This window comes from Solea senegalensis, linkage group LG1 (assembly GCF_019176455.1).
Source record: "Solea senegalensis isolate Sse05_10M linkage group LG1, IFAPA_SoseM_1, whole genome shotgun sequence".
Lineage (NCBI taxonomy): Eukaryota > Metazoa > Chordata > Actinopteri > Pleuronectiformes > Soleidae > Solea > Solea senegalensis.
Genome location: NC_058021.1, coordinates 24,484,131 through 24,506,002, shown reverse-complemented (window position 1 = coordinate 24,506,002; position 21,872 = coordinate 24,484,131). Strand labels below are relative to the sequence as shown.

Genomic DNA, 21,872 nt, shown 5'->3' with positions numbered 1-21,872 from the left:
CTGACCTCTGCTCCCAGGCGGCTGTCGGAGCACATTCTGCAGAAGGACAGTAGTGCTTGCTGGAAAACTGGAGATAAGTTCCTGTAGCACCGCAACCAAAAGAGGGGGGAAAACAGTCAGCACCACTTAATCTGTGCTCCACAGGAAATGTGGGAAGGGATATTGTATACTGCACTTAAATATAAAAATAAACAGAGATGAATGGCTTTTCAATAGAGGCTGACCACTAACTTCAGCCATTCCTAGCCAGTTTTGGAGGTTTGCATTGAGATGAGTCAAGACATTTTCTAAGGTGCAATACTATGAATCAGAAATACGGTATGATCAGATTCACCTGATGTCAGCTGAAACATACAAGTATTGATGGAACAGTGACAAATTAAACAAAAAAAAAGGGTGATCAAATGTACTTTGTGCAAAAACGAAACAAAAAAGGTGTCACAACCAAAATCTCTCCTCAAGAGGGCAGCAACTTGGCAAAGAAGAACTGTACTGTCTGCTGGAGCTACATAGACTGTTAACTACCTCCACCCTGTGGTAAAAATTTGAAACTACACTAAATGACTTGGTTGACGGTTGTTGTTTTTTTAAATACATAAAATCCAATACATAACTCATTTATTTGAAGACATACAAAGACAAGCAGGAACTTTCAAATGTATCTTTATACATTTCCATACAGGAAGCATATACAGGTTCCTGAGGTACTTATATCACAAACTTTGACATTTATTTTCATTTATTTATTTCCCAAAAACACTTACCTGTTGGGTGTGTCAAACTTGACAGGAGCCCTGCTCTTAACCTCGTTGCGGGACTGCGGACATGTCTGTGGCGTGTTCTGAGTAGAGGACGATTTCTGACCACTTTCAGGCTCTGAAACCCCTCGAATGTCCATATACTGGCCATTATCTGTCGGAGGCTGAGGGTAAGACTGGATTAAGTGGGGGTTAATGGGTCAAATGTGTGCACTTTATCAGGAAGTATGTAAAGACACTCAAACCATTATTTTTTTTTAAAGATGAGGCATTGTATATCCAAAATAACCACATACCATGGACAGAGGGTCAGTGGAAGAAATAGTGGTGGTAGTGCTGGTGGAAGAGAAGGCAGGTTTAGATGTATTCTGGGGCATCAGGTCCAGAGAGGTTGGAGGAGTGGAGGAAACCGTTCTCTTCAGTGTTTGAATTTCACTGTGAGGTGGAGGAAAAGAAAAAGAGGAGAAAAATTACACTACATACTTCTTATACATGAAACAGTAAGTCTTCTTTAAAGTGGCAAAGTAAATTTGTCCAAACCTTAATGGTGGTAATTTAGGATTTTAAATGGAAGGAAAATAAGTTACAATTGTGGATCAGAGCAGGGCTTCCTCTGTAATTACATGCAGTATTGATGCTTGGGGGAACATTTCCACAGTGACTCCTCATGGTCAATTTTGGTTGCAGTTAGATAATAGAGTGCATTGAAGATTGAAAATTATTTTTACACATTACTGCAGCTTGAATACAGGAAACACTGAGCACCATGGCAAACTAATAGTGGACACATGATTACTAAAATACATAGCACAAAATGATGATATTCACACCTCTGCAGTTTCTTGATTTGCTCAGCGAGGCTCTGCTTCTCGTTGTTGAGGAGGCTGATCTGGTATTCCAACTCTTGCACTACTTCGGTCTGTTGCTAGATTAAAAAAAAAACAAAACCAAAAAGATTCAATAAGGACATTACATCAACTCAAGAGCAGATCATTCCTCAGTTGGTGATATCTTAAACATGAAGGAAGGGAGCTGCCACTTTTCTGAGCAGCATTTTTCTGTAACTACTTGACGGTTGAAGAGGTTGCAATTATGTTTTTCATTTTTATCATCACCGTAGTTCTCGACTGTCACTACCACTCTATTGTGGTGACTCACAGCAGTTGACCTTAAGGGGAAAACTGGCCAAGGGTGCAAATGCTCAGCTTTGTTTTCCTGCAAAACATGTCACTGAATTCCCTGAGGAGGCTCCAAACATGAATGAAAAGTTCAGCTCAGTCATGTACGTACAGAACATACTTGTTGTGAGAGGTCAGGCTTCTTATGAGGATCTTGGATGATGCAGTTTCCTGGAAGATCACCTAAATCCACCCCTACTGCCACATCAACCATGCTCCGAGGCGACGAGATGGGGGTGCCACAGTTCCTGTAGAGCTGTAATAGGTCAGGGGGTTTGGGGATATTGAGGCCGACATCATCCCACAACTCAAAATCCTGGAAACGAAGAAGTAAACAAAACAGGAAGCAATATTCTAGTTTAGAAAAAGACAAATGATCCCAGTAGTTGAATTCAGCTACAGGCACATGACCCTACCAGAGTGGCCATTTGTAAATCTGTCTAACACAATGAGGCAGCCAGAAAAAATCTTTACCTGGTCATCGTTTTCATCAGAGAAGGTGATGGATGACAGTTTGTGTTCGTTTTTTAATAAATACTCATTCACAAGGAAGTTTAAGGCTCTTTTCTCCAGTGGACGTATAGGCTCCTGAGGCAAAGAGAGAAAAGGGAAACTGTAAATCTTTGTTCTTAAAGCCTGGCAGTGGCACCCTCACTGGGGTTTATAAAGGAACCTATCTTATCTTTCAATTCAATTAAAAAAACGGAAAGACATCTGTATGTTTTCTTCGGTGCTTAAGGAATCCCCACCTGAATTTCAGGACTTGTCTTGAAGTTTTTTCTCTCCTGAGAAGGCACTTCACTCTCTGAGAAAATTGAAAAAAAGCGTTTGATCAGCTTGAAAAGATTAACATTATTCAAACATTATTCAACCAAACGAATTCTCTTTGAAACAGAAAGAGAGACAGCTGTAACTTAAGAGGGTTCAGGTGGAGAAGAAGTTAAAATTACGCCACACCTGCTGCCTGAGTCAAGTTGGCGCGCAGAGCCTGAATGGTCTCCTTTGCTTTCCGTAGCTCAAACTCCAGCACTGGACAGGAAGTGACAACACACACACACACACACACACACAGGAAGTGCATCCAACCGAAGACAGGGAACAAACAAATTAAACAAAGATGGGCATGAAAAACAAAATAATCACACAAAAGGTCTTAAGAGTCACAAAACAAAAGAACAAAAATGGGATGCATGCAGATCATGGGTCTAAGCAACACATGCAGCAGAGGATCATGGTAAAGCTGGCTGGATGACTGTTTGTTTGACAAGAGTGTGTAATTCATTGTGTAATCTCAAACGTTGCCTGCCCTTATTTTTTGGGTGTCTGATTTACACAAAATGGGAGCTACTTCAGTAGCTGAGGTGAGTAAAACAAATCAAGCTACTGAAATGCACCCGTGATAATCTAGGAGCTGTCTGACACCGGATTTCTTCCAGACAAATTCATTACTTGAAATTTGGTTTCAAGCCACTCAAACTCAGGTTTGTAATTGTTAATAGTGTCATAATAATACAAACAACACAGTCTTAGCTTTAAAAGGCAGAGTTATTCAGAGTATGTTGCAGTTTAAGACTTATCTTTCTTGGTTCATTGTGGAAAAAAAAACAGAGCATAATTCATTATAAACACAAGCAAGCTGTTTCTGATTCCTTATGCGACCAGAAGCAGCAGACAATGTGATTATTTTTTTGTACGTTGGAATTCAAAAAACCAAACTCTGAATAAAGAAAATGAACACACAAGATCTAGGACAGGTTAGAGTAAAAAACAAGCAAAACAAAAGAAGCAATGGAGCTAGAAAACTATGTTGCATAGCTGTGCACTGAAAATCTGATCCTATCTAATGTCTAGGATTGTTGTAGGTTTCATGACTGAAACCACCAACAGGAGAAATGTGAAGATCAGGTTTATCCATTTACTTCTTCATTACAGGCAATATAACATTAATTTCCTCAAAATGCAATTTCAATTTCCAGTTCCTAATGGAAATGTCAGCAATACAGCAGAGGGCGTTTTTTGACACTATTCTTCCGAGTGCACAGGATGCAAGTGCAACGACATGGAAAACCAAGAACTGAATAACGAGAGAGGAAGAGGAAGAAAAAGAAAAATATAGCAAAATAAAGCAAAAGCTAGTCTGGATGGAGTGACTTGTCCAGTATTGTTCACTGGGGTTTGATCAACGTCAGGAGAAAGCAAGTCAGACAGCTGGGGGCAAACATCTTGGCAAGAAGAGGGCGATGAGACTGGGAGTCAGAGTGGGGGGAAGAGGGCAAAAAAGGAAGGAGAAGGTGCCAATTTGGGTGAGTGGGCAGTGTGGTAATAAGGGGCTCTGTGACTGGGAACATGGAACCAACATCTCTGCTGCATGGTTTTTGCTGTACATGTGTAATATGTGTCTGTTAATCATCAACTGTAAAACGCTGCAAACCTTTAGAAAGCTATTCCATTATTTACATTTCGGGTTGACTGACCTTTACCTCTACTTGTGATTAAAATACTAATCCCTTTCCTCTTCTCATTACACCATTTATGAATGAAATCTACTGACATTTACAAATCATAAATCTTTAACAAAAAGACGACGTGTTGAGTCTTTTGTAAAACCATATTTAAAAAAAGCCTTAATGACTACAATATGCCAAAGTGCAAATGTGTCTGTGCAGAATACATAAATCTATACTGCAGTAATGGACTGGGGCTTAGGGCCACACGGACCAAAAAGGTGACTACAAAAAAAATTGACAGTGGATAATGTTACCACTGTACCATGATGTACAGAGTAGGGCTAAAAGTATAAAATACAAAGATGACAACAAGAGTGAGAATAACAGTTAACAAATTATAAATGGACCCTGCAAGATTTAACTGTCCCTTCTGCATAAGGATTTCAACATCTAAAATTGCTTTAAACAGCACAGTTTGTACCTAAGTCGTCTACCTAAAATGTTTGTATGATTGTGTACCATCATCATCATCATCATCATCATCATCATCAGACTCAAGTGTAGACGTATTTCACAAAAACGATCCAATGGTGCATCACGACAAAGCCACAGGTGGGAAGGCGGCGTGATTTCTAACAATGCTGAGACAGATGCTGTACCAAAAATACCACAGACTGACTCAACAGTGGCAGCCGAGGGCACCGTGAGAACATAGAACCAATCACACGGCATGTTAGAAACAGCCACGTTTTAGAGATGCATGTTCTGTTTTAAAACTGTATATCTACTAATCTTTCTGATATTGTGACAATGAGCAATGAAACAATTACTTAAGTGTGATATTATGATATTAAAACACGCTCATAGCTTTGTCATACCTGCTAAAACAACTGTACCAAGCAGTGCCACTATGACACATGAAAAACACGACATTGTTATTGTTGTCTTTAATGCATCATTCATTTGATTTTAAAGGAAATCTCACATTCTCTTAAGCTCTCTTTCCTCCATCTTTTATATCCAAAAACTGTCTTGCCTTTCAGTCTGGACAGTGCAGGTCATCTTACCTGCTACTCGCTCGTCCGACTCGCGGTTTCCATCATCAGAGTAACGGGCAAAGTCCAACGAGTCCAAGGTGCTAATGCTGCCTGCACGATCTGAATGAAAACAGAAAGGAAAGGGTGAGGCAAGAATGCAATAAGGGATAATACATTCTAACTAAAACTTATGACAATCAAATGATCCACCAGCAATACTACTTTACAAGCCCTGTCTTTTCAAATGTGTCTTTTTTTTTGCTTTAGGAGATTTTAACCAGGCTGGAGTTAAAAATGGTGACTAACCACTCAAAAAAACACAAGCCATAACTACAATATCAACCTTTTTGAAGCCTTTCTTGTCAAACAGCAACCTTATGTTTGGGAACAGGTTTGCCTAATGTAGTGTTCTCTACAATAGAACAGATAAAGCTGACACATAAGCATGCCTGTGATCCTGTTTCACAGAGCTAGGCAGACCTGGTAGCTTAACCAATGGTGTTTCCTTTCCTATTTGCTCTGTGATATCAAGACACAGTAAAAGGTCAAGCAAAGAAAATAGTGTTGTTGGCCTTAAAGTCGTGGCTTTGTTAGAATGGGACTGAGTGAGTGAGTGAATAATAGTGTAGAAATGATTTCCTGACCTGACAACATCACTGATGTTGCAGAAATTGTTAATATGATTATCTATTTGCAGTGACTGCACATGCTGCTGGTCACATTATTGACCTCAGAATTTGTGGCTTTTGTCAGGGTGTGATCCAACCGTACAAACAGAAATTGTCAGTGTTTCTTTCTTTCCTGATACTATCCTTGGAATAGATTGTGACTTGGTATGGAAAAAGTCTGACCATACAGCATCAAACACAGACCATCAATTCGGTGACAGAAAGGGTTTCAGTGGTTGTGAATGTATGGGAACAATCCCGCTTTCTGTAGTGAATTCCTTCAACTGTCTTCACTTCCTGATAATGTGTGAGAGCAATCACTGTTATAGTTGTAATCTATTTAGTTAATCAGTAAAAAACAGTATGGTTTTAACCATGGGTGTGAGTGTGAGAAAAAAAAAACCCACAAACCTGTAATTTCACAATAGGCTGACTCCTGTACAGAGGACTTTTGTGTATGTGACTAATTTGCAAAAAACAAAACGAGTATTTCTTCCCAGCTGACCTTTCAGTTATATGCCTGCGGTTTGTATTGCATGGACTGTGATGGGTCTGGCTGTTCAGGCTGTCAATTCACTTCACTTCACTTTTGCAACTCGGGTTGTGCTGAACATACACAAATCCATGCAAAGTCTCTTCTTCTCCCTCCCTCTCTCTCTCTGTTCTCAAGTACAGGTGTGTCATCAACTCGCACTGAATCACTTGTTACAAGATAGTCCTTCAGTGTCCCGAATGAAGAAAGTGTCTTAATCTCTCTGCGAGTTTCTTGTTAAATCAAAGAATCCAACCAAAACTACTGAATGGGAAAGCTTCAGTGGACACAGTGAGGTTTATTTTGTAATTTGTGTAGAAAAACCAAAGCAGTTAAAGTGGAGATGGAGAGAGAGGAGCGAGAGTTGTAATTGTGAGATATATTTAAAATGACCCGACAGTCGATGGTTAACAGGTATCCAACAAAATGTAATGTTAAATCAAGGGGCTGTCCTAGCTAGCAAGCAGCTGTAGACTGTGGCAATTATGGGGCAGAAACAACCAAGTATGCACATGTAGGCACGTAAACCATTGCACATATGTCACAAAACAGAAATATATACAATAAGGTTAATGCCTAACCCTAACCATAACTTAACCACAATTCATATCTTAGCCCTAAACTAAAACCATTCCTCAGAAATGATGTTCTGCCTAATTAGGACCAGGTTTTATGTCTTCGTGAGTGCCATTGGTTCAGATCAGGTTATGCCAGAATAGGTCCCAGACAGTTGACAGTTCAAAAGCAAGTTCAAATACAAACTAAGGCAGTCAGTCAGAGGCAGAACTGATCCAGAACTACATGAAATATTTCCAAGACAACAATATCATCAATCACCTTCTCATTCAATACGAACCTGCTGCGAATAGCAGGAATGATGGTCAGACATTACTAAGTGAGAAAAGTAATAGAGGAGACACAGAGAGAATGTAATGTTGAGCCAGCTAATACATCAGAGTCCCATCAAATGAACAGGCGCTGTGATGGTTGACCTGGATCGCCACTATGCCAAATTCAAAAATGTTTAACACTGAAGAACATGAATAATGGTCTTTCAAATTAAATGTGACAGATTTTTTTACTTGACATTATATGGCCACTTTTGTCAACCAACATCATTACATTACATTGGAAACTACACATTGATCTTTAGACAGGGCAGCTTACTGTTGACTTTGTTGATGGCAATTTAAGTGACTCGCATGCTTGGGTTTAAGCCCTTCACATCACATGAGCACATACTTGCCTGACCAATCAATGAAAGGTGGAGGAAGTCCTCCACACTTCCTTGCAGCAAATTAACAAAGTGGCGAGAGATGCCTTGCTGTGTCATGTGGCTTAGACCGACAGCTGCAGATAACTGAGTAATTATCCATAATATGATGCTCAGTGTAATCAGCTGCTCACGGCTAAGAGACTCTGGTCGTGAACTCATAATGATCTCATCAATCACAACTCTGGCTGCTTAACTGAAAGTCTTTAAATAACTTTTACAGGGATAACATTCTGGAGTGTAAATGTTTTTCAATGCGAAGAAAACTTCCATTTTCAAGCCTCATAACTATGTACAATCCTTTAGCGTCACAGTCAAATATGAGTGTGTCAAACCACTGATCATATGAGGCCATGTCTATTAGATTATTCTAAAAAAAAAAAGAAAAAGTGACATACCCTTGAGCTGAGTTCATTACTTTCTATCTCATCAGCTGCAGCATTCTTTCCCTTCTTCATATAGTAGATATGACCTCCTCTGACATTTATTTATTTTTCTTTTGTGTGAACTTCTTCAGCTATCCATCAAAAGCTAAAAAACACTGTGCTTACTGTTTCCCAGTGACCTTTCTTTGAGTTTCACAACAGGAGACCCGTCAAGTCCTGTCAGGTTTTTCAAAGAGATCATCATGAAACATTTATTATGTTACCTTGCTCTGAATCTTTTGAAGGTTTGTAGTATGACAATGCAACCAACAGACAACTCCACCACTTTACAGCTCATACACACACAGCTCACACGTTTGCCTTTTCTGCAGTCGTCCTGTATAGAAAAACAGTATACCTAACCTATTCTATGGGGTGGGGTTCACACAAACAGACATTGGGTGCAGTGAATCTGACTGGTTGCTATCTGCTTGAATTAGCTTCAGGCAAGTTGCCCACACTCGGGACAATACAGGAGCCTCATGAGACATCAAGTCACTGTCCAGAGCTACTCCATCTAAACGAGGAAGGAAAAATCCTCAGTAATAAAAGCACAGCTTCTCCTCCTTCAGCATAAATGCCATAGCCCTCTCAGCTGATGAACAGCCACAGTTTTGTTATACAATGAAAAATCATTCGCTAGGCTTGTTCAGCCTACAAATAAGGAAATTATTTGAATACCTTGAATGACATTTTAGAGCATAAAGAGTGTAAAAATCTACTTGTTTGTGTTACTTAAGGACAATCAGCAAGGGATGGGGGTTGAGGCACTGCTTATGTGTCTCAGTCCGTTTAAAAGATAGTATAGATCACTATCAACACCATTTGGGTCACAGACACAGCTCCCTCCCATTCTCTCCTGGATGTTTTAAGTTACATTATTTAAATGAGACAGAAACAATTGTTAAACATTGTGCTCGATGCATGTTTTCTTTTTCAAGTCTCTACTTACAGACACTGCCATTCATGTTTATGTCAAGCTCCTGTGCTCTGCCACAATTTAGTTGAAATTTGAGGGACTACAATTTCTGCTGCTTTATAGCAGACTATATTTGTTTTACCTCTGCCAAGGAGCTTATGCTATCACCAGCATTTCTGTTTGCATTACAAGCAGAATAACTAAATGTAACAAAAATGTTAAGGCCAGATATTTACATTTTCTGGAGGTGTAGACTGCGTCCAAGGGACGAAATGACTAGCACTTTGTTCGAGATCTAGTTTACCTCATGAGTGTACTGAGGCTTCAGGATACTGAGCAGCCTTGTTGGAGGCTTGTGCTCCAGAGTGCTTTCCCTAGTTTGAGGCTGAACAAATTACCATAGTTACTATTTGCATGGCATGTTTGTTCATGAGTTTAGACACTTTGCATGCCATGTAATCCCATAATGCAGCTCTGAATGTGTCTGAGGGTGCAACAGTTCTAGACACTTAACTTGCAAAAAACCCCAACAAGTATCCATCACTGTGACCTAGTACAATACTTCTATCCCTTTGTGTAATTTTCTGTAATTGAGCTTCACCTCTGGCCTCTCTATGGGCTAAAGTAGGGGGGCTTTTTTTCCCAGCAGGGCTGAATAACAATATAATGATCACGACAGGCCTGCCACATTATCACCAATTCATCTTCTGTGTACTGTACAGTAGCACACATTCCCGTGAGCCTGTGATGCTCCGAACAGCCAAAACAGCTGATCCACAAATCGTGCTTGTTGGCTGTGGGCCCGACTCGACCGAGCAGGTGCAGCAAGCAGATAGCTCAGGATTGATTGGTTTTCCCACTTCAATCTATTAAGCTAATGCTAGCTAGCTACTTAAGATAAAGAAAGATCTACATGACAGCTAAATTGGCGTAATTTGCCTTTTGAGCAGCTACTTACTAAGCGGTCCACCAGGTCCAAGGACCTGATCTTTGGCAGGCGGAGTGCCGCTCTGTCGCTCGAAGTTGCCCGGGTTGGAGAAATAATCCCTCAGCCTCGGGAGCTCTCTGCCTGCTTCCAACAGTTCAGTGTGAAACTCCAGGGCCGTGAGGATGTATTGGTCCCGTATTAGCTGAGCAGCAATGACATCCACCGACACCCGTGTCTCGGCGCTGCTTGCCATCGCGGAGGTTGCAGCGGCCGATAACGAGATGCCCTCACCGCTGGGGCTTGTTCGGTTGCTTGACAGCAGAAGTGTCGGAGGCTCGCCGTCTGCAGGCGGGGAGAAAGGATTGCCTGGTGGCGGCCCTGGCGCTCCCTCGCTTGGGCTCCTCTCTGTGTCAACCGTTTCATTCGGACGTCGTTCAGCCTCTTCATCGGAGTCGCTGATATTAAACGGGTTGACGGACGCCATTTTTCCAATATAAAGCTTTTTAGCAGCTAAGCTAATCGGAACCGCTTCTACCAAAGTGGATATAAGGCTAGCTAGGTTTGGTAGGTAGGTTTGACAAGGGGACAGAATGGGAAGCGATGATTGGCTGAATTCTCGAGCCCTTACGTTAGAGCCCGCCCATTTTGTCAGATTCTGGAACATGATTGGATGGTAGATATGGAACGGAAAACTGGGCAGGGTACATTTGACAGCACATATCAAACGTTAGCTAATGTGTTGCTAAGGAATCACAAGCTGCACAAACAACGATTTACACCAGAACTGCACTATAACTCAGTTAATTTCATTATGAAAAAGAAAAAAAAAAACACTAAGGGAGACGTGAATTTCAAAGGAAAGCTCGATGGGAAATAAATATTTCAACTACATTACCCACAATTCCGTAACAACGTCTCCACGCAGGTCAACGTCATTCACAACAAGGAAGTGAATTCCCATTGTAACTGAAATGACTTGAAGTAATCTTCTTAAAAGCGGGACAGGAGGTTTTGTAAAAGCACGCACTAAACTGTTACGTTGACCTCGTTTACGAGAACGAAGCGTCGGTCTCGCGGCTTCTCTGTATTTAAAATTGGTCGTTTACGAAGATAAACGACCAATTTGATTGTGAATTAGTAAAATGGAAGTAGTTTGCTCTTCTCTTCCAGTAATACACATACAAGACAGTGTTTTCCTGTTCTATGGTCGGATTCACCTGACGTTACATACAGGTAAGACTTGTTTCATGGCCTTTAGATTCAGTAGTCATTCCAGTTTAATGTGTCAGGCATTAGGCACAATGGACACTAATGGAATCAACTTAAAATAGCTATGAAATTAATTATTTGTGCACACTAATGGCATGTGGTATCAGAGGGATTATTTTGTTCCTTAACTAATCTACATGGCCTAAAACCTGTCTAAACCTGTCTGATGCTAAACATTTCTCCGGCCTCTCTCTAACCTTTTTATCTGGTGTCCACATTTACTTAAATCTTTTCTTAAGTCTCTCTTCTTTAAACCCCCTGTCTCCATGTTGTTCTGCAGGCCTGCCTATGTGCTGACATTCAAAATGAGGATGATCACCTTCTTCCTAATTGGACTGATAGTCCATGTAGTCTTCTTTATCTCCATCTTTGACATTTACTTCACCTCTCCCCTGGTCCATGGCATGACACCCCAAACTACACCGCTGGCACCACCTGCCTCCAGACTCGTGTTGGTCATTGCTGATGGCCTTAGAGTCGACAGTTTCTTCACCCTACTGCCCAATGGCTCATCTCGGGCTCCATACCTGAGGTTTGGAAACTAATATAAAATTATTATAAAATATGCATACATGCATATTTGCAAAAAGTCTGTGTGTGCCTTTGACAAACTGGGTCTCTTCATGTAATTTGTCAATAAATCCTATCTGTTGTTTGTGTGTGTTTCCCAATATAAGGGGTGTGATTGAGGAGAGGGGAACCTGGGGTGTGTCACACACACGTGTGCCCACTGAGTCTCGGCCTGGTCATGTTGCTCTCATTGCTGGCTTCTATGAGGATGTTAGTGCTGTAGCTAAAGGTAGGAATGAGGAGTGAGTTCAATACAGAAACATCTATGAGAAAGGTTAACGAGTGGGAGTGTTTAGCTCTCACATTGTATGCTTTGTATGTGTCTGTGTGGGCGATCGCCTTTGTTTTGGTTTGTCACAGTAAATATGTTAACCTGTGTGTGTGTGTGTGTGTTCGTGTGCACAGGCTGGAAAGAGAATCCTGTAGAGTTTGACTCTGTGTTCAATGAGAGCAGGCACAGCTGGTGCTGGGGCAGCCCTGATATTCTGCCTATGTTTGCCAAAGGTACACAAACACACACCCAAGTGTAACCAATGTTAATGAAAGATGAAAGTTACAATTAATCAAAAGAAGAAGCTCACTAAACATTAAGCAGTATATGTATGTCCAGTAAAAAGCATGAATCTATAAAATAAATAAATAAATATCATGTTAGTATATAATAACTGCTTCATAAGTACAAAAAAAAAAAAATCCTTCTGATGAATCAAAAGATCTCTAAACTGTCCTCCAGGTGCCAGTGGAGACCATGTGCATACCAACACATACCCAGCACAGGAAGAGGACTTTGCCTCCACTGATGCCTCCAGGCTCGACAGCTGGGTGTTTACTCAAGTCAAAGTATAGTATTTGAAATACTTATGATAATACTGTCCAAATAATTTGCACATTGTATTTGGTTTTCTTTGATTTTACAATCAAACTGAATCAAAAATCCTCTTCAACCTGCTAGAGTTGGGAGTTTTTAATTACGTAGGTCAGTATTGTTCTCTGTAAAGTTAATTGTCCACTTTAATTTCTACATTGTAATGCATGCAATGCAACCATTTAGAGTAGATTATGGTGCAGTGTGATTGAAAATATTCATTACAAATGTATTGATTCCTAACTATCAGTGATGATTTATTCACTTGAATAAAACCTAAATAAATCTTCATTTAAATTTTTCTAACAGTCATTCTTTCAGTCAGCAAAGTCTAATTCAAGTCTGAGGTCAATTGTACTCCAGGATAAGAACGTGTTCTTCCTTCATCTGTTGGGCCTAGACACAAATGGACACGCTCACAGACCAATGTCACAGTAAGAGAGTTGTTAAAAGACTATTTAGATTCACTTTCATTGTGTTCTAGGCAATATATAATGAAATTAACATATTCTTCAGCGTCATTTCCTCACATTTTTCTATTGTGAATTGTGTTCAGGGAGTACCAAGACAACATTGGTCTTGTGGACACTGGTGTTGCTGAGTTGGTGTCTATAGTAGAAGATTTCTTTGGTTACGATGGAAGAACAGCCTATGTGTTCACCTCTGATCATGGAATGACAAACTGGGGTAAGATACTTGCTTGTGTGTCTGTGGATGTCTCAATTTTTCTGCAAGAAAAATAAGACTCTTAATAGCGTTTCTTGAAGTGCGTGGATGTTTTCTTTCATGTGTCTGCAGGTTCCCATGGTGCAGGCCTCCCCTCTGAGACACTCACCCCTTTAGTGGCGTGGGGAGCTGGAATTCAGAAAGCCGTCGGAGTCACTGCACCTCAACAGTATGATGATGGATACCTACAAGGTGCTGAAATCATAGTTGCTTAAATGTCTGTTGTTATAGCTTCTAATTAAGGACCTAATTTATACAGCTCCACCACAGTAAACTAAAATATTCTTGTGCAATATAGAAGGTAGAGTTACATTTTGTATAATATTTTCAGACTGGAATCTGGAGCATCTCCGTCGGGTTGATGTCAGTCAGGTAAGACCCATGGCCTGGCACTACTGGAATTCATCTGTAGTACTACGTTTAGAAAGCAGTGATATAACAGAATAAGAAGGAGTGAAATTAAATCTTTTTTATTTTTGTTATATGCAGGCTGACATTGCTCCCCTAATGGCTTCTCTCATTGGCGTGCCCTTTCCTGTTAACTCCGTTGTAAGTTCTGCAATAATCTGTGAATATTTGAGTTTACATTCGATTTGATAACTTCTGCTTATCTTTGTCATTTTAGGGTGTGTTACCTCTTCCCTACCTCAACAATACTGACCTGTTCAAGGCAGAGAGCATGTACACTAATGCTATTCAAATACTAGAGCAATTTAAGGTATGACAGCATGAACCTGCTATTACTGATACAATAATGAGTAACTGTGGGTGACATTTTAATTATATACAACATATAAAGGTAGTAAGAACTGTGGTAACTGATCTATACACTTGTACTGTATATGTGTATGTGCTTTTGTAGATAAAAATGGCCCAGAAAAAGGAGACAACATTGTCTTTTCTCTTCACCCCATACCAGTAAGTACAATTAGTGAATTACGGAGTAGGTAATAAGGGTATTTTAAGTGCTGCCGTTATACTGCCAACATTAACAGTTTTTATGTCACTGTCTCTCTGGTTATATCTCCCACTGTGGAAAGCACAGTCATTGTTTACCCCTGTTGTTTTTATTTCTTTGACTTCTTTTTTATCTTCTGACGTTAGAATGCATACCAGTCATCACAATGAAGATTACATTTCTGCAATTTGTTTTCCCAGAAAACTCACTGAGTCAAAACAAACAGAGTTCATCCTCAAGGCCAGGATGCTGATTCAGCTGGAGAAGTTTGATGATGCTGTAAGTATGAAGGAAAAGACAATCAGCAGATTATACTGTTGGTACATGAAGAGCATGGACAAACATTTAGCCCAGCAGTCGTCTAGTTGAAATTCAACAAGCTGGGGTTTGAATGAGCTCTTCTCTTCCAACTTTCTTGTTTTAAACTTTACATTTCTTATCAGATCTCTCTGTGCCAGTCTCTGATATCCCACTCCCTGGAGGGCCTGGTTTACTACCATACCTATGACAGGTTCTTCCTGGGCTGCAGTGTGGTGCTGGGATTTGTAGGCTGGACCTCATATGTTGTCTTAGTCATACTTAAGACTCATGCTAACCTTATCAGACATCCCAGTCTGCTTAACAAGGTCAGAACATATAATTTAACCCCTCTATCCTTTTCCTTTTTTTGAATTCCTCTCAGTTAATGCCTTGTTAAATCATCTTTCTTGGTCACGTTTCTGTGTGTGTGCATTTGCAGATGCCCTGCCGCACTCTGGAGAAGCTGTGTATGTGTGTGACCGTGGTGATCACTGGGTTCCTGCTCATCCAAAGGAGCCCTGTTACCTATTATATTTATTGCCTGCTGCCTGTCCCTGTATGGTACTCTGTCCTAAAAGAGTGAGTAATAAAGACATCTGAGAAAATACAAAATGAATTAAAAACATTCATACATTATCTAGTAATCATACATGCTAATTATCTCAACGCTCTGTGAATATAGTGCTTTGATTGACCACATGCATCTGTGCACGTCTCTTATAGAACTTCTGAGGTGTTAATTACGTCGTTTGATGTGGTGTTGTATTAATTCATGTTTTTTTCTTATGTAAATGATGAAAGCGGTTTTCTCTCGGAGGAAATTTAATCTCAATGATCTATTTAGGTCTGGTATTCTGATGGATTTGATTCAGTCTGCGCCCTCTCTTCCTCTGTGGAAATGTTTTGGCTATTTTGTGCTGGTGGCATTTGGAATTGAGTTACTGGTAGGTGCCTTTAATGCCTTGAAATAGACATGTAGAGGCATATTTCTACTAGTCAGCATTACACATAAATCTTGATTTCCAAACAGAGCACATTTGGCCATTTGCACAACATGTATCAGGCTCAGAAACTGGATTATAAAAATTCCCCTTTGCTGCCCCCAGGTGGTGAGTTTCTTCCATCGCGCCATTCTGACTGTGGGCTTGGCTGTCCTGTCTCTCTGGCCATTTCTCTCAGGACTTTTTGGCAAAGCTAAGGTAACTATGCCACCGGTCATGGCTTCCTATGTTGACATATGAATAATACATATGTTGGAAAAATGCAAAACATTTATTTAGCATTTTCCAAATACCATTTTGCAAGTACTTGTTGCTTTCCATACTCAAGGCAAAATGACATGTTTCCAGGAAACTTAAATTATCTGATGGATGTTTAATTACATCATGGTCAACTTAATTAATAGGAAAAGTCTAAACTGATTGAATATGTTGGTTTTTTTTTCAATTTCTATATTATGTGTGTTTGCCTGTGTCTCATTTGCATATAAAGGGACCATGCACGAAAACCGAGCGTTCTGAAAGGGGCGGGTTTAGCAGGGTTATTGAACTGCTATGATTCTTCATCCTTATGGTATTTTGACCAAGGCATGTCACTGACATGTTCATTAGGACACCAGGGAACTATTTTAATGGGGGGAAAAGGGTATAATATGTCCACTTTAAAGAGTTTTACTCACACATCTTCGTGAATCTAAAGGTGATTCAGTGATGCCTTTGAAACAAATGTGGACAACTATAAGCAAGACAGTAAAAGAATGATCACTCCAGTATGAACAAATAAATTGTTAAGTGAAGTGAAAAGTAGAAAAAAAAAATGTGTACACGTCTTGACCTCCATTGTACTTATTTATAACCAATCTACTGTCAGACTGATACCTGGTTTATTAAATTATGAATCTATATACAGCCTCTGACTGATTTTCTCTGCCCCCATGCAGTTCCGCTCAGTGAGTTGGTTTCTCGCCTGTCTGTTTTTGGCTTTTTTCCCTTTGATGCCTGTTGTGGGCAGAGAGCCTAACATACATCTGGTGTGAGTGTTTCCTCTATTTGCTTACATTTATCAGAAATGAGACCAAAACACAGAAACCAGATTCAGGTTATTCATTCATAAAGTGTAAAAGTTTTTAAACAGTGTTAGTCAGCTTTAATGCAGTTTGTTTCTAGTGATGATATCCTTTTTGTAAGTATTACAAGTTAAGAGTGGTACTGTATTTATTTATTTTTTTAACAAAAAGCGATTTGATTACTGTCAGAGACACAGTGTTAAATACTAGCAGAACATGTAACGTGAAGCAAAATTAAGATGTGTGATAATTAAATTAGATTATGGTTGTTTGCTCAGTACTTGCGCAGGTTTACTCGCTGTCTTCACATCAGTGTGTTACCTCTGGTCATCACGACAGAGAACTCCACTGCACCTCGGTGACAGACAGCAGTTCATTACACAGGTAGCTACAGCACATATCTTGCTGTGTGTGTGTGTGTGTGTGGATGATTGTGTTAGTGAGAAATAAATGATTACCTGTCAAACTCAACAGATGCTCCATGTGGCAGTGTGTGCATACATGCCATCCTTCACTCACTCCAGTCTGCAGCAAAAACAGGGCCTGCCACTTTTTAATCAGATCATCAGCTGGATCACATTAGGTAGGTGGATGTGCATGAGCGGGTATCTGAGAACACACAGTGCAGGAGACTCGTCCACATTATAAATATGTCCACATATGACATTAAATCATTTGTATTTATTATTCATGTACTATTTTTAAATGGTGATTAAATATTAAATGATTTTAGTTAGTCAATAACTAGTTAGTCACTTTATTAGATACACCTGTAACTGCTTTTTAACGCAAATACCTGATCGACATATCACTTGTCAGCAACTCGCTTTCGAGTAACTCACATAACCACTTGTTACAACCAAGGTATGAAGATGACTATCTCTGAAAGCACAATAAGTTCAACCTTGAAGCAGATTTTTTAGCAACATAAGACCAAACTGGGTGCCAACCCTGCCATTTTTAGGTGTCACCTGTAGCTAATAAAGTGAGCAGTACATATATATATACTTATGCCCTAACATGCATTTCTTTCTCTGGTCTCTGCTTAGGATCTTCTATGTTGGTTCCGTTGTTGAGCTCTACTCGTCTTTTCCATCGACTCCTCAGCATATTCCTCTCTTTCACAGCCACATACCTGCTGTTGAGCACTGGGTAAAACAGACTATAATAGAGACAATCTACACTAACACTTTGGATTGAGTAGAGTGGAGATGTATCATCACAAAAACACTTTTAATGTGTGTTTTATCACTCCTAGATCAGAGGCCTTGTTCCTGCCTGTGTTATCTTGGTTGATGTTTGTGTGGATCAACATTGAACAGGAAGCTATGCTTGCACAGGGTGTCTCTGTCAGAGAAGAGGTGAGGACATCATGTGTAAGATTTTGTTAAGCAGTGCGAACTACAGCACATGACAGAATGGATCAAATATCAGTAGTCAGAGGATCTAGAAATTAACGTAACGCCTATTTTGTGTTAATGTTATACTGGAAAGTACCTCTGGTCTAAAGCAAAGCAGTTTCCTCTCCAAGTGAAACCCTTATTAGTGATAACAAGATAACAAACTATAATCTGTGAAGCAGGTTTACATAAAGATCTATGAAATGTTCTTGACTTCTTGGATCATTATCATGTTTTTGAGTGAATTAACGGGTTGTGTGTGTGCGTTTGCTTCTTGTCTTCCAGCTCTCCATTATTGATTTCTCTGCTAACATCGACATTGCCAAGATCCGACAGCTGAAGTTGGATGACATCAGAAGATCTTATTTTTTTGTATCCTCATTGGAGCAGTGACACTTGTTTATATTACAGTTATATGATTTAATGCTCTTTAAGAAATGTAAGATAAATGTATTCAGTGTTTCGAGATTGTTGAGGCTCTTTTCTTTGACTATCGGTCTTCTCCAGGTATTTTTTATAATAACTGCATTTTTTGGTACAGGAAACATTGCTTCAATTAACAGGTACTGTGTGTGTGTGTGTGTGTGCATGCGTGTGTGTGTGTGTGCGTGCGTGCATGCTAAATCACAGGAAGTTGTGTGGCGGGGGGCAGTATGTGGCGAAACATGGTCTCAGTGTGGGTAAAACAAATGTCTATTAGTAGTGAATACAATACAAACACAGCATGTCAGTCAAGGAGGCCATCACAATATCTGTCCTCAAGACAAGACATGATAAACATAAGTTTTGGATATGTTACAGATTTCTGAGAACTCTTCACTCAACTAATGTAATACTCAACTTAAGTCACTTCCTCTGTTGTCTTCTTTTGAATCTAGCTTTGACCCAGCATCAGTTTACTGTTTCCTGACTGTCTTTAACCCCTTCATCATGGGAGGGCTGATGATGTGGAAGGTACAATGTTACACACACTTCAATTTTTTACATTATATGCTGTGTAAATTTCTCATGATGTATCTCTCTAGGACATGTTAAGTTAGCTTTCCTCTCTTGTGGTTTGCATTTGTTATTTGTAATAGATTGGAATGTTATAGCATGATTCTGAATCAATTAAATATCTTAATAATTAAATCTTATGCTCTGTCCTCACAGGTTCTCATTCCATTCATTATTGTAATGTGCACATTTGAGACCATCCAAGTCGTAACACAGCTCTCATCCAGAAGGTAAAAGACACTTTAAAAAGACAACTGAAGCATCAATTTCAACTTGATTTCAACTCAAAAATTTGTTGTAGGCATGATGCATTTTACTGAACATATGAAAATATTTACTATCCTTTCATTCATTCTCTCCCTTGATGTTTTTCAGTTTGTTCCTCATCGTGCTGGTCATCTCAGACTTAATGGCTCTGGTAAGGCTTACTTTTTTAATGTGATATTATGTCTTCTTCCCTTTTCCTTCGTTAAAACTGTTATGTATAACTTTTAAATATAAACAAATGCACATTACATTGACAAATGTGGGAAGTGATTTGTTTTAGGTCGCGACAGACAGACAGCGACAACAGCAGCGCTGCACTCGTAAAGAGTATTAATGCAAATACAAAGAAGCTCCCACAAAAGGTTTCAGAATTGAATGCTACTGTACAAAATCCCAGTCGTTCAGGGGTTTGATGGGATAAACACTTCTTGCCACCCTACCTACCCTTGTGCAACATACATTAAATGTAATAATATGATAATAAACTCACATTTCATTTCCTTTCCTCAGCATTTTTTCTTCCTGGTGCAGGACTACGGCAGCTGGTTGGACATTGGTACAAGGTAAGTTCACTGAAAAAAACAAACATTGTGTGAAAATCTGAATTAATAACTTTAATAACTCATATTGTAGACACACACGCTGTCCCTAAATGTGTTTGCGATGCACCTGCTTACACAATAACATGAGAAACTTGTCTCTTTGTCTCTTCTCTTGCAGCATTAGCCACTACGTAATAGTGATGTCCATGACCATTTTTTTGATGCTCCTCAGTGTCGTCACCCACATTCTGACCTCAAAAAGACTTATCCTGTGGAGGAAACCCAAGTTGCACTTCCCCTGAATGTGCTTATCTACATTTGTACCAATATGATCTAATTTGGTTTTTTTTTCTAACACTATTTCCTGTCATTTTGTTTTAATATCATGGGTTTACATATAAGGGATACGGTTATAGGAGTAGGTATACTACATTGTACTATGCAAAACTCTAACACCACAGATTTTGGAAAGTCCTTCCAAAAGTCGATGTTTGACAAAGTTAACACATGACTTCATGAGACAGTGAAGGGACAAGTATACAACAGATAGTAAGTTTGACTTTCTCGTGTCAGTGTTTGTGTTCAATGTTTTTAAGTGATTTGTAGGAAACCAACTCTTACTGTTTAAATTGGCAATTATGTGACATTTTCCAGAGTAGCCAAAGATATTTGCTCAGTACTGTTTGCTCTGTATTCTTTTGTACACCCAGTCTGTGTCCCAAGCACATTGTTTTTGCATTAATCATTGATGAACTGACTGAGGCCACTTGAATATTTGACTATGAATTATGTCTTTGCCAGGAGTGCTGATTTATGATCCACCACGGCAGGATATACTTGATAACACTAAGTGTGTAACTAGTTCCTGCAAAGCTGCTTAACTATGTCCTTGTGTGTAAGAAAATGGGATGTTATTTAAATATGTTTGTGACCGTGTACTCTAGAAGACTGGAGATGGGGACTAAGAACAGCAAATGTAAATAAAGTGATATTTAGCATAAAACAAGATTGAGCATGTCCAGTTTTTGTATCAATTCGGACGTACTTAGACACATAAAGCTCAATAAACAACAAATTGTAAGTGACGTCTAACCACTAATTTTAAGTTTAAGACTTTCCATCTTGATGACATCTTACAATATTGTTTGTGTGACTTTGTTGTGCCCCGTCTTTATAATTTAAGACAATGTTTCGTGGCTCAAGAAAATCCAGGCAGGAGAGAAATTAGTGCACTCGAAAAAGTCCTTGAACATCACATACAGAGAGCTTTAGTTTAGAATAGTTAAAATACATTTGTGTGACGATTTCTCAAAAGCTGTGTTATCACCACATCCCCTTTCACTTCTCATCTTTTGAATAGTGTCATTTGTGTCATGCAGCAGGTGGGATGTGTTAAAAAGCCAGGACACAAGACTCTAATGGCATATAAGTGCATTATATATCAGGAGTTCAGTAAATGCTACCCAATTTTAGGTTAAAACCTTTGACCTGCCGATCATCGGGACAATTATGTGTATCAATTACATACACGTAACATGTATCTGAAGATTCTCAATCATTTCATTCTATGTGTCACAGTTTTGAGCCTGTTTAAATTCCAAGTTCAAAACAGTCGTCAGATGATCATTCTTCTTTCTGCCTTGGATTGGTTGCATCATGCTGCTGGGTCCTTTGGCAATATAGCAAAGACAAGATTGTAATTGTAAATCTCAAAGGCCTAAAGATGCACTTAATGTGCCTGATCTCATG

The 21,872-nt window shown here is 39.5% G+C and overlaps 2 protein-coding genes across 13 annotated transcripts in view; one reads left to right on the top strand and one right to left on the bottom strand.

The window, feature by feature from the left end:
* The window catches only part of LOC122768987 (RAB11-binding protein RELCH homolog), a 36,478-nt gene extending 19,045 nt beyond the window's left edge, over positions 1–17,433 (bottom strand). For 3 of the 12 annotated variants that reach the window (XM_044025236.1, XM_044025275.1, XM_044025283.1), the window contains exons 1-10: positions 10,196–10,853; positions 5,451–5,540; positions 2,894–2,965; positions 2,686–2,741; positions 2,411–2,524; positions 2,049–2,252; positions 1,589–1,683; positions 1,055–1,193; positions 765–934; positions 6–81 (exon numbers count right to left, since the gene is read on the bottom strand). In XM_044025236.1, coding sequence (XP_043881171.1) covers positions 6–81; positions 765–934; positions 1,055–1,193; positions 1,589–1,683; positions 2,049–2,252; positions 2,411–2,524; positions 2,686–2,741; positions 2,894–2,965; positions 5,451–5,540; positions 10,196–10,829 — 1,650 coding nt within the window. In that variant the 5' untranslated portion in view covers positions 10,830–10,853. Of the gene's footprint in view, positions 1–5; positions 82–764; positions 935–1,054; positions 1,194–1,588; positions 1,684–2,048; positions 2,253–2,410; positions 2,525–2,685; positions 2,742–2,893; positions 2,966–5,450; positions 5,541–10,195; positions 10,859–17,376 lie in introns of those variants that run through there. The other 9 variants (XM_044025292.1, XM_044025324.1, XM_044025308.1 and 6 more) reach the window with 8 other exon arrangements.
* On the top strand, positions 10,860–21,126 carry pign (phosphatidylinositol glycan anchor biosynthesis, class N). Its single transcript, XM_044025366.1, has 29 exons — positions 10,860–11,398; positions 11,715–11,966; positions 12,112–12,233; positions 12,410–12,508; positions 12,738–12,844; positions 13,179–13,303; positions 13,426–13,556; positions 13,668–13,787; positions 13,927–13,967; positions 14,085–14,144; positions 14,221–14,313; positions 14,458–14,513; positions 14,754–14,832; positions 14,997–15,179; positions 15,293–15,432; positions 15,698–15,797; positions 15,960–16,052; positions 16,793–16,884; positions 17,197–17,302; positions 17,393–17,501; positions 17,968–18,070; positions 18,177–18,279; positions 18,604–18,690; positions 18,826–18,881; positions 19,197–19,272; positions 19,471–19,544; positions 19,690–19,732; positions 20,092–20,144; positions 20,302–21,126. The coding sequence occupies exons 2-29, from the start codon at positions 11,740–11,742 to the stop codon at positions 20,423–20,425; spliced, it is 2,802 nt and encodes a 933-aa protein (XP_043881301.1). The 5' UTR covers positions 10,860–11,398; positions 11,715–11,739; the 3' UTR covers positions 20,426–21,126.
* Positions 21,127–21,872: the final 746 nt, after the last annotated feature.

What these genes read in the sequence shown, in the direction of transcription:
- pign (XM_044025366.1), top strand. Translation starts at nt 11,740, where the DNA reads ATGAGGATGATCACCTTCTTCCTAATTGGACTGATAGTCCATGTAGTC. An exon ending in GTGTCTCTGTCAGAGAAGAG is followed by an intron (nt 18,280 to 18,603) that starts GTGAGGACATCA and finishes CTTGTCTTCCAG; the next exon opens with CTCTCCATTATTGATTTCTC. An exon ending in AACATTGCTTCAATTAACAG is followed by an intron (nt 18,882 to 19,196) that starts GTACTGTGTGTG and finishes TTTTGAATCTAG; the next exon opens with CTTTGACCCAGCATCAGTTT.